This window comes from Vicugna pacos, chromosome 9 (genome assembly GCF_048564905.1).
Source record: "Vicugna pacos chromosome 9, VicPac4, whole genome shotgun sequence".
Lineage (NCBI taxonomy): Eukaryota > Metazoa > Chordata > Mammalia > Artiodactyla > Camelidae > Vicugna > Vicugna pacos.
The window spans coordinates 9022833-9034088 of NC_132995.1; the positions used below are offsets into that span (position 1 = coordinate 9022833).

Consider the following 11256-nt stretch of genomic DNA (forward strand, 5'->3'; position numbering starts at 1 on the left):
TCCCAGCAGGGACATCAGCACCAAGGTAACAGGACTAGCCCCGTCCTGACTTTCACATCCAGAAACACTCATGAGAACATCACATGCCTACAGACAGACACGTAGTGCCAACAACCAGGGCTTAAGCCCTGCACACCCAGGTCAGCTGTGCGAGGCAGGTGGACGGTCCCGGACCAACACCTTCACTCAGATCTCTTCACCCACAGACCCTCACACCTGCCTGCCTTCTTACATATCCGTGCATCCTCACTGCCACACCCCTTCTGATCCACCTGGACATCCTCACGCCATATACTCTCTTGTCCACCAAACTATACGCCCACACTTGGGCTCCCTCCTGCCCGCTTACACACACGGGCATCCTCATTCCCACACATCTGAAAGCACATGCCCCCTTACCCACACACCCAGGTACCCACCTACCTGCAGCCCCTCTTAACCACAAACTTAGATACCCACACCCGGACCCCCTCACCCATACACCCGGGCTGCCATGTGTTTCACCCCCCCACTACACACTGACAGACCTGGCACCCACACTCCTACACTCACACACCTCAGCACTCTGGCACCGCACGCCCTCTCAGTCACACTCCTATACACTGGGCACACCTTCGAGCCCACACATCTGACATGGCACAGCTGGGCACCTTCGTGCCTGACCCTCTCACCCACCCAGCTGGGTACCTGCACCCCCACATCTGGATATCTTCACACCTGGGCATCACACACCCTCTGACCTCCAACTCTCCACTTTCACCCCACTCGGACTTAAGCCACGCCTCCAGGTCCCTGGACAGCCAAGATCCACACGCAGCAACCAGACCCCAGGGATCTCAGCGCCCCTCCCAGCCCTGCCCACAGCCATGACTCCTGACCTGTCGGAACTTGGCTCGAGCTTCCTTCTCCTTCATGCGGCCGTGCGACACGAGGTAGTCAAACACTTCTCCTGCAGGGCAGAGGCCGAGCCGGGTCAGGGTGGGCATACAGGGGCACAGAGAGCAGGTGGGGGTGGGGGAGGGCCTCACCGGCACTTGCATATTCCATCACCAGGTACAGCGTCTTCTCCGTCTCAATCACCTCAAAGAGCTTCACTGCAATGGCCGGGGGTAGGGGTGGAAGGTTACTTGAGAAGAGACCCGTCACTCTCCACCCAAACTCAGTAACTGTGCATGTGCTGACCATAACACCTCTTACTCAAGAACACTCAGTGGCTCCCTACTGATGTCAAGATCTGCCAAACTCCCTGACCCCACTTTACCACTTCTTCACTTCCTTCTAAGAATGTCTCCTCTATGATGCCAGGGATTTGTGCCTGTTTTCCTCACCGCTGCACCCCAGAGTCTGGCACATAAGCAGCCACTCAATAAACATTGACTGAGTATACGAACAAATGGATGAATACAAGTTGTGGCCACATCCAAGCCAGATTAAATCCTGCTTCTCTGGTAAAGACCCCGTTCTCTCCACTCTACCTAATGACAATGACAATGACAACGGATGCTGCTGATGACAATAATCAGACCAGCTCCACCGCTTAGCTCTGAACTAAGTGTTTTACATGGACGATCTCACCCAGTCCTCACAATGACCTTGAGGGAAGCGTCTTATCACCCCCAACTCCAGAGGAAGAAACTGAGGCTCAGAGAGGGGTTGAGTGACTCACCTAAGGTCACACAGCCAGTGAGCAGCGATACTGCTATGAGAAAACACAGCTTTCTAACTACTATAACAGCCAATTTTCCCTCCCCTCAACTCTCTTTTCCCAAGTGCCCTGCTTGGTATCCAGTGAGCCCACTCCCTGCTGCTCCTCACCGATGTTGGGGTGGTTTAGGCCCTTCATGATGCGGACTTCTCGGAACAGCTGGAGGAAAGGAAGAAAGAGAAAGACGAGGGTGGGTGGCTTTGAGGGCTTTCTTCCCAACCTTGCCCCGCCCTGCTCCCTCTCCCTGGGCCTCACCTTCTGCAGGCTGCTGGGATTCAGCTGGGTTTTGTCGATGATCTTGATGGCGACCTGGAGGTGGAAGGAGGAGGTGGGGAAAGGTTCCCCCAACTCAGATCACCCTAGGATGTCTTTCCTTTGTCTCCTTTCACAGAGAGCCCTCAACCTGGGCCATTCCTGGTGGATGGGGGATCTGAGCCTCAGGACCTTTGCACATGTTATTCTCACCATGTCCAGGGCTACCATTCCTTCTGCAAGGGAATATCCCCTATTCCACACCGGGGCTTGGGTGGGGCTGCTCCAGGGGCCTGTGTGAGTGTCTATGAGGGTGACTGAGACCTTTAGAGGGCCCCTCTGTGAGGGAATTTCAGACCATTCACCTATCACATCTCTGTTTTGAATGCACGAACTGTGGAACAATAAATAACCAACACTAACATTTACCAAGCAGTCACATGTGCCAGGCCCTGGTCTATGTGCTTGAGTATTTGTTTAATCCTCACAACAGCCCTATGAGATAAGTGTTAGGATTATCCCCACTCTGCAAGTGGGGAAACTGAGGCACAGGGCTGTTCGGTCACTTGGCCAAGGTTACATGGCTGGTTAAGTCTGTGGGCTGGGATTTGAACTTATGCAGCCTGACAGAGTCTACCTCAAACAATTAAAACTTTAAATTTATAGAGTTTTGAAAGAGCTTTGAGGTGGTCACAGGGGAAAAATCAGAATGTTACTGAATTCTCTTTATACATTTCATGTAGTTTAAGTTTTTATGTTTAATTACAGTTTTTAAGCAGCAAGAGGCCTTTAGAAATCTTAATCTAGGTGTACAGAATCTTCCCAAAGGGCTTTGGGGTTACTCCTCAATCACCCCCAATCCACTGCATTACAGAACTCTTCCCCCCGGGAGGCCCTGTTCCCGTAGAAGCTGGTCCTCTCAGAGACCCCTGGAATCAATTTCAAGACCCACGAAAGGGGCACAATGTGCTCCTTGTTGGGGAAGAGGGTTCCTTAGCTTTCTTCATATTCTCATGAATGGGTTTTTAATCTTGTCAAGCACTTTTTATGCCAGTATTGAGATGATCATATGGTTTCTGTCTCTGGATCTGTGAATGTGGGGAAGTACATGAATAAATTGTCGATTTGAACAGAACTGTGCATTCCTGGGATAAGTGCAGCTTTGGCACCACACAGCTTTCCTTAATTGGTGCGTCAGGCTATCTTTGTTAATCCTTTGTTTAAGATTTCTGTACCTACATTCACATGTCAGACTGGCCCACAAGTTGATATCTTATCTGGTTTTGTTGTCACCGTCAAACTAGCACATAAAATCTGGTGGGTGGTGGGAACTCTTTCCTTAGCCTCTGGGAGTACTAGTATAAAACTGGAATGTTTGGTAGAATCTGCCCATAAAACCGCTGGGGCCTGGTGTCTTTTGTGTGTATGGCAGAGACAGTGTGAGGGCAAGAGAAATTGCTTCAAGTCACCTTCTCTAAAACTGAAAGAGGTGCAGAGAGGTCATAATCCTATCCACCATCATTTTTCCCCATCCCAGGTGAGTTAGATGCATCCTCTGCAACAGTGTTGCCATACTCCACGCACATGCTCACCCTGGAAGGGGAGTGAACCTGTGTAAGCATGAATAAATCTCTTGTGTTCTCAACCAAGATCACTAGACGATTTGGTGGCACCAAAGTCCATCATTAAAAAGGGAGGTGGCCTAGGTTTAGACACCAAAGCCATGTGACTTCTTAGAAACAACACGTGGCTTGCCTGTGATCTGAGATGTTCTGACCATTTCAAGGATGTCTGAAATTGGTTCTCTTCTCCTACTTGGGTTGTTCTGGAAAAACCTGAAATGTTCTGATCTGCCCCACAGAGCCAGGGACCTACCCAAGTTCACAAAGCAAAGGGAGGGCCAAGCCCAACCTCTCCCCACCTCCCGCAAAGCACCCGCCCCACAGGATTCTACCCTGAGCCCCAGCCCCTCCCTTCACTCACCTCCCGGCCAGTAAGGATGTGCCGGGCCAGCTTGACTTTGGCAAAGTTACCCTTCCCGATGGTCCTCAGGAGGCGGTAGTTGCCCACATGGGGCTGCTCCTCGGGACAGGAGGCGATGGAGTTCCGGCAGCGGGCACCCAAGGAGCGGCTGGACCAGGACGGTCCCTTGTCCGAGGAGCGGCCACTGCCCAGGGTGCCATGCTAGGTGAGGGAGATGGAGTGTGAGTGGTGGGCAGCGCCCGTCCAATCCACCTTCAGTGGCCTGTGTGCCGGGGTCATGGCCACTGACACCTTCATGGCCCTTTTCAAACCCAGGCCAGATAGAAGCCTTTGGGTCCCCCATCTTTCTCTATGAAAAGATGCCTCCAAGAACAAAGACGCTGGGGCCCAAGTCTGCAGCACCTGGGACCCCAGACATCAAGCCTCTTCTTCACCCCTCCCTGCAATCAGTCTACCCTCCAACTTCCTTTCCTAATTACTGGGACCTCCATCAGTTCCACAATGTTTTATACTAAATGCTGCAGCCCTCAACCCCAATCAACACCGACTCAATCTGGACTCAACACTCCACTCCAACCCTCATTGCTTCCAACACCCCATTTTATCCACAGCCGTCCACACCCAGCCCCCCAATTCTACCATCTTTCAACATTGGATTCTCAGTTTGCTGCCCCCAACATTTTCTTCTGATTCTTGCTGCCCCAAATTCTACTCCAAACACTGTAACCAACCGTCTTTCATTTTGCCCTGACATTCTAGCCCCACAGTGTTAACTTTTCTTCTGTGGGAAACATTGTTGCCTCCTTATTTGGAGCCCCCATCCCTGCCGCCCCGTGAGACTGCTGCTCCCCAGGCGCCCGCTGTCGCCCACGCCAGGCCACGATCTGTCCCTGACGTTCTGTTCCTGCTGTCCTGTCCCTCCTGGGCCTCTCTCCCCCGCAGGTCACCTGCCTGCTCCAGGCTGCCCTGCCCTGATTGTGAGCCCCAGGGACTGTGCCTCCCTTTCAGGGCTGGGGCCCAGGCTGTGGGAGACAGAGGGAGGCTGAGGCCCTAGGCCAAGACAGCTCTGCTCAGTCCCAGGGCTGTCCCTGCATCCTTCCCAGGGCTGGGGATGGGACACAGGACAACACAGGGAGCTGAGGAAGAGAGAAGGCCAGGTAGGTGACGAGAGGAGAGCCTGGGACTGCTCCTTGCAGGGAATCCACCAGAACACTTAACAGTGATGAGAACCACCAGTTTATGAGCACCGGTGACTGGTGCATCATCACCCCCATTTTACAGGTAGGGAAACTGAAGCTCAGAGCGGGGACCTGAACCCAGATAGTTTATCCCAGAGTTGATGTCTCTGCCATGACCATACCACACTGTCTCACGCTCCCAGTCATCTTCATTAAGTAGCCCTTACTATGGGCATTCGAGCACTCCATCAGCATTTAATTCCCACAGGAGCCCAATGAGGGTGGCACCTGCATCCTCATATTCCAGAAGAGAAACTGAGGTCTGGAGCGAGGAGGGGCCTTGCCAAGGTCACACAGCTCATTAGTGAGAAGTGGAAAGGTAACGCTCCCCACGAGGGGCAGAAAGACAGCCGCCACTGCTGGAGCCCTAACCACACGCCCACTGCCTCCCGTGCCCTCACCCTGGCCTCAGATGCGGGCTCCATTACCATCTGCATTCTCCACCCGGGGACCCCAAGTTGGAGGCAGGGTAAGTACCTTGCCCAAGGTCACAGGGCAGACAGAGCAGAGTTCCCAGGATCCGAATCCAGGTCTGCTGACTCTTGAGCCCCCAGCTTTTTCCTGCATCACCGGCTCACAACCCCAGGTTTCCTCCCAAGGGAGTGGGAGAGGGGGCTGGAGATCCTGGCAGACAAGGCCTCGGATTCCCACCCAGATAAGGGCTCAGAGCACAATCCCCATCAGGTGGCACCAGGGGAGCCAATGGGGGCTGGGCTGGCACCCCACCAAAGGCAGTGTGGCTGAGGGACCCCTGCAAGGGGCAGGTGGGGCAGTGGGGGACAAAGCCCCCAGGGGTTGGGGCAGGAGCTAAAATTGGCCGGCACCACCAGCTGGCCCAGCTCCCTCCCGACCGGCTGGCGCCCCAACACTGGGCCTGTTGCTAGGGAACCTCCAGAGAGGATGGGAGGTGGGGGACCTGGAACTTGGTGTGGGGGAGCATGACCCCACATTGCTGTTGCCATGGTAACCAGGTGGCAGGGGAAGGGGCTGTGACCTCGGACTCCAGAGGGAGAGAGATGACTCTGCCAGCACTGACAAGCAGGTCTTAACAGACTATAGAGTTGGGAGAAAGGAGAGGAGAATTAGGGGTCCCCAAATCCCCACGATGCACAAATCTGAACAGCAAGAGGAGGAAGAAGTGCTTGTGAAAGCCCCATTTTACAGCTGAGGAAACTGAGGCTCAGAGAGGTGAGGTCACTTGCCCGAGGTCACACAGCTAGGGAGGGACAGAAATGAGATTTGAACTGATGCTTATCTGAATAATCAAAATAATAATAGCATATACAATGTGCCTAGCTCTGCATCTTACTCACATAATCTCTTTGGCTCCTTAAAACATCCCTAATAGGGAGGTGCTTCCATCAACCCCATTTAGAGGTAAAGAAACTGAGGCTCAGAGCAGGGAGTGGACTGCAAGCTCCTGCAACAACTAATGACAGCCTTGGGTTGAGAAGCCCCAGCTGTCTGACTCACACCCACAGTCACAATAGCAGCAAACATGTGTGGAACACGTCCTGCGTGTCTGGCTTCACCCGTATCATTTCAAGAAAACCTCTGAGGGACCCAAGTGATCATCCCCATTTTCCAGGGCAGGAAACTGAGGCTCAGAAGGCAAGAACCAGTAGTCTGAGGTCACAGGGCAAAGGGGCAGGCAGAGCCAGCACTTGAACCCAGGCCTGTGGGCTTCCTGTCACTTCCCGTAGCTACTGGGGGGTGGGTGGGGGTCTCTCATCAGAGACTCCAAATCCGAGTCTGACCTATAGTGTGATGGGTGGTGGCAGTGATGGTGATGGTGGTGGAGGAACTCTGTGAGGGAGAGTCCTGCAAGATGAAGGGGCAGAGATAAGTCTCTCTGGTGGGAATCTGGGGTGAGGGTGGCTGAGGGTTGACAGAGACCTGGCAGAAGGCCTAGGGGGAAAGGCACAAAGATCCCAGCTGGGAAGGAGTCTGGCGCTGTTTGGTGAGAGGGTCTTTAGAAGCACTGAGAGTAATCAGAAGTCAGGGAAATGGAGGTGGGTGTCTCCATAAGATTGTTCTGGGATGTGGTATAAGGACAGGGGGTCCAGGAATAGTGAGAAGGTTCCAAGCCATGGGGCAGTGGAAGTCAGGGGCCAAGGATACCTGAGCCAGGGGCCTAGGTCTTGGGGGAGCTCCTAGAAGTCAAAGAAGGGGGTTTCTAGGAGCAGTCCTTGTGACCAAAGAAAGGTCCAGGGGCCTGAAATCCTGGGGAAGGAGCTTCCCGGACAAGGGGCAGCTCAAAGGAATAAAGGCTGATCCTGGCGGGGGTCAAGAGGCCTAGAAACTTGGGGAGAAGGCTTCCATCTGACAGATCCCAAGAGAAAAGGGCTTAGAGGCAGGGCAAGACCAGAGGCTTCAAGTCCAGGAGTCTTCTGGAAGAAAGATCTGGGGCCAGGCCTTGTGAGCTGGGGAAGGACTCTGAAACTGAGGAGGGAGCGTCCCTGGGAGGCCAGACCCCTGGCAAGAGGGAGGCCCTGGGGCAGCAGAAGGGATGGGGCCCTGGAGCTCTGAGGGATGAGGTAGTGTCCTGTGAGGAGGGGCCTGGCCTGGGGGGGGTGTCAAAGGGTTGGGGAATTGGGGAGGGGGCTTGCCTGAAGTGGAGGAGTTGAGACAGGGAGGATGAGGCCTGGAGTCAGACTGGTTCAGGGCCTAGAAATCCGAGACTGAGCTGGGGGCCTGGAAGTTGGAGGCCAAGGCTTCCTGGGAGAGGAAGAGACCAGAGAGGGTCTGGCGGTGGGGAACTGGAGGGACACGAGGTGCTAGGAATCCAGGGACAGGTTTGCTTGGAGGATGGGTACCAGGCCTGGGAGTGGAGAGACCTTGAACAAGCTAGAAAGGGCCCTGAGCCCAGGAAAGGTGGAACCTGCTTCCTGTGAGGGGGTGCCCACAGGAGCCAGGAGGATCCTGAGGGAGCCAAGGAGCGGAAGACTGGGAATGAGAGGAGGGGGCATCCTGGGGAGCCCGGCACCCAGATCCAAACAGGGAAGGCCAAACCCAGAGGCAGGACTGGGCCAGGCCTTCCTGGGAGACGGCTGTGGCTGGGCCTTGGGGTCAGGAGCCCGGCAAATCCGGGAGGGGGCCAGTTGTCGGATGCGGGAGGCCTGGAGGGGAAGGGGCTTAAGAACACGGGAGAAGGGAGGGGCTCCTGGAAGACAGGGGAGGGGGCTTCCTGGAGGGAAGAGACCCGAGCGGAAGCAGTCTGCAGAGGGACAAGAGAGGGGTCCCGCAAGAGGGGCGCCCCCAGGGGTCGGGCTGGGCTGAGGAGTGGGGGAAGGTCGAGAGGCCTGGAAGTCCGGGCGAGGGGTCGGGAGGTGGCCAGCTGGGCTGGGCTAGGGGAATGAGGGTAGGGGCTCGCAGGGCGAGGGGCACAGCCGGGCGAGGGGTTTGGCTGCCAGACCCAGCCGGGGCTCCCCAAGGGGCCGGGCCCCACTCACCGTGTCCGAGTTCCGATCGTTGCCCGGGGCCAGCGCCGTCCGTGAAGACATTTTCTCCAGGTCTCGGGGGACTGGGCGGCCGGGTCGGGGGGGGAGCGGGGGTCCGGGGTCCCCTCTCTTCCCCTCCCCCCCCGCCGGCCTGGGGACGCGAGCTCAAAAGCTGGGCGCTGTGGACACCCGGGTTCGCGCCGTGGGAGAGGGGGCAGGGCGAGGGAGGGAGGGGGACGCCGAGGGTCCTAGTGGCCCCGCACAGCGGGGGCCCCGGGCGCCATGGGGGCGGCGGGCAGGCGGGCGGGCGGGGGCCGGGGAGGGGGCGCGGAGCCGGCCCGGGCGGCGGCGGAGGGAGGCGGTGGAGGGGCCGGGGAGGAAGGGACGTCAGGGGGAGGGGCGGCCAGGGCGGGGCCGCCAAGACCCCGCCCCCTGCCGCCGGCACTTAAAGGCGCAGGCCCGGACGGGCCACGGGCTCTGGGGGCGGAGGCAGGTCTGGGCGCGTTGATATGGACTATGTTCTCACCGGAGAGTAGACACCCCGGAAGAGAAGGGGCGAGAAATGCCAAGGCAGAGCGCCAGAGACGCAGAGAAAGGTATTGAGAGACACAGAGATAGAGAGACACAAAAAGAGACAAAGAGACACAAAGAGATAGAGAGACGAGGTAGGGAGAAACATAGAGACACAAAGAGATGAAAAGACAGCCAAAGGACGGAGAGACAGAAAGACAGAGAACGGCCGGAAGAGGGGGAAACGTGGGCAAAGAGAGACACATACAAAGAGTCAGAGTGAGACGTACAGAGACACAGTGAGAAACAAAGACTGAGAGACCCATAACCGGAGACAGAGGGAGAGACAGAAAGAGACAGGGATGCAGAGACCTGTGAAGAGAATGGAGATAAAGAGACAGAGACGGAGAAGTCCTCAGAGGCAAGAACCGGGCAGGCGATGCTGTCCACATTCTCCCTCCCGGCCCACCCTCTCCCCAGTCACCGGGCCCAGGAAGCTCTAGGGACCGCGGGCTAAGGTTGGTGGTGTCTGGGCGGAGCCACTGGGAAACGGTGACCAACCTCTCTAGCAATGATGCCTCCCATCTCCCAGAAAACTCCAGACCCCCAGGTTGTGGGCTGCAGTCTCTTCTCTGTAGCCCAGCTAGGTTCTGAGGACTCTGTCCAGCTATGTGACTCAGGGTGGGGACTTGCTCTTTCTGGGCCTCAGTTTCCCAGTCTATAAAGTGAGGGAGAGGATCTGGATGTTACCTTCCCCGCAGGGCTAAAGCAGGTGCAAAGGAACTCCCTGCAGGTATTCTCCAGGTGGGCAAACTGAGACCAGAGAGGTCAAGGGCTTTGCTGAGGTCACACAGTGCCGTGGAGACCACCCATGCCCTCTAGACCACCATAGTATGAAAGAAAGAAGGGCATTGCATAGTCCTGGCCCATGGGGTCTGTGCCCTGCCCCTGTCTGTTTAAACATTTTCCCGAGCCTCAGTTTCCCTTTCTAAAAAATGGGTGTGACAATGACAACAGTGTGCTGGATCCCACTCAAGCAAGCTGATTGTTGAAGTCTCAAGAATTTTGGTACTGGTTGTTAAGCTGCCATGATTAAAAATTATATTATGCAAACATACAATTAAATAAATTGTGTTTAAAAAAAGGTAGTAAATACTCATCACATCTTAATTATTTTACCACGTTTTACTATTATGTGTCATCCTGAGGTTATTTACTTCTATTATGTATCTGCATGGTAAGGTGCAACCCCTCATCTCTTCCCCAGAAAACACTTACACGATGTCACGTTGGTAGTTTGAAATCAGCCATGGTGGGAACATTTACACCATGGAAATTGGTAAGTGCTAAATGCAAGGTTTTGCATCCCCACTCCCCAGAGAGCTGGTTGATACACACTGACCAGCACATCACTGATTGATACTACCAGCTTCATAGACTCCTGGAGGCTTCGTCTATGCCAGGCTCTGAGCACTCATCCTTTCTGCCCCGCCATGAGTTTGGACCAGATTTATCAACCCTACTCACAGAGACCCAAAGAAGAAAAATCAGATGCTGACGGTGACACAACTGGTGAGCAGCAGGGCTGGGGTTTGCATACAAGTGTCTCCAAACTCCAGAACTCGGGCTCCTCACCACGATGGTTTCCTGTCCCTGAGTAGTATTAGTAGCAGCCTCAGTTTGCAACAAATTAATGAGACTTTGCAAATAAAGTGCTTCTCGCAGGAACAGATTAGGGAACAGATTAGAACTCCTCAAGTGGGTGATATTATTATTCAGCAAATGGAGCCTGAGGAGTCTCAGGGATGGTGGGAGGCAGAGAGGGAGGAATTCAGGATGTTGTTCCAGAACCTCTGCGATCCCAAGGGTTCTGCGGGTTGAGGGATGGGGTCTCAGGGATGGGATGGAGGGCTGAATCAGCCCAATACCTTCCCAACCCTAGCTCTGAGAGCTGCATTCTCCCATGCACCGCACGGGGGCAGAAGATCACCTCCCCACACACGTTTGCCCACCACATTTCAGGGGTCCATCCTGGCTCCTCAGTTCCCAGTACTGTCCCCACGCATTTCCCAGATAGAGGAACTGAGGCTTAAAGAGGGGTGGCTACAGCATGGAAGAACCTTGAAAA

At 55.1% G+C, this 11256-nt stretch overlaps 1 protein-coding gene across 2 annotated transcripts in view; it reads right to left on the reverse strand.

Moving 5' to 3' along the window:
- The window catches only part of MARK4 (microtubule affinity regulating kinase 4), a 28577-nt gene extending 19577 nt beyond the window's left edge, over positions 1 to 9000 (reverse strand). Inside the window, exons 1-6 of one of the 2 annotated variants that reach the window (XM_072966855.1) lie at positions 8631 to 9000; positions 3941 to 4141; positions 1961 to 2014; positions 1816 to 1864; positions 1029 to 1094; positions 879 to 949 (exon numbers count right to left, since the gene is read on the reverse strand). In XM_072966855.1, coding sequence (XP_072822956.1) covers positions 879 to 949; positions 1029 to 1094; positions 1816 to 1864; positions 1961 to 2014; positions 3941 to 4141; positions 8631 to 8681 — 492 coding nt within the window. In that variant the 5' untranslated portion in view covers positions 8682 to 9000. The remainder of the gene's footprint in view (positions 1 to 878; positions 950 to 1028; positions 1095 to 1815; positions 1865 to 1960; positions 2015 to 3940; positions 4142 to 8630) is intronic. The other variant, XM_006208571.4, reaches the window with a different exon arrangement.
- Between the last annotated feature and the right edge of the window lie 2256 nt (positions 9001 to 11256).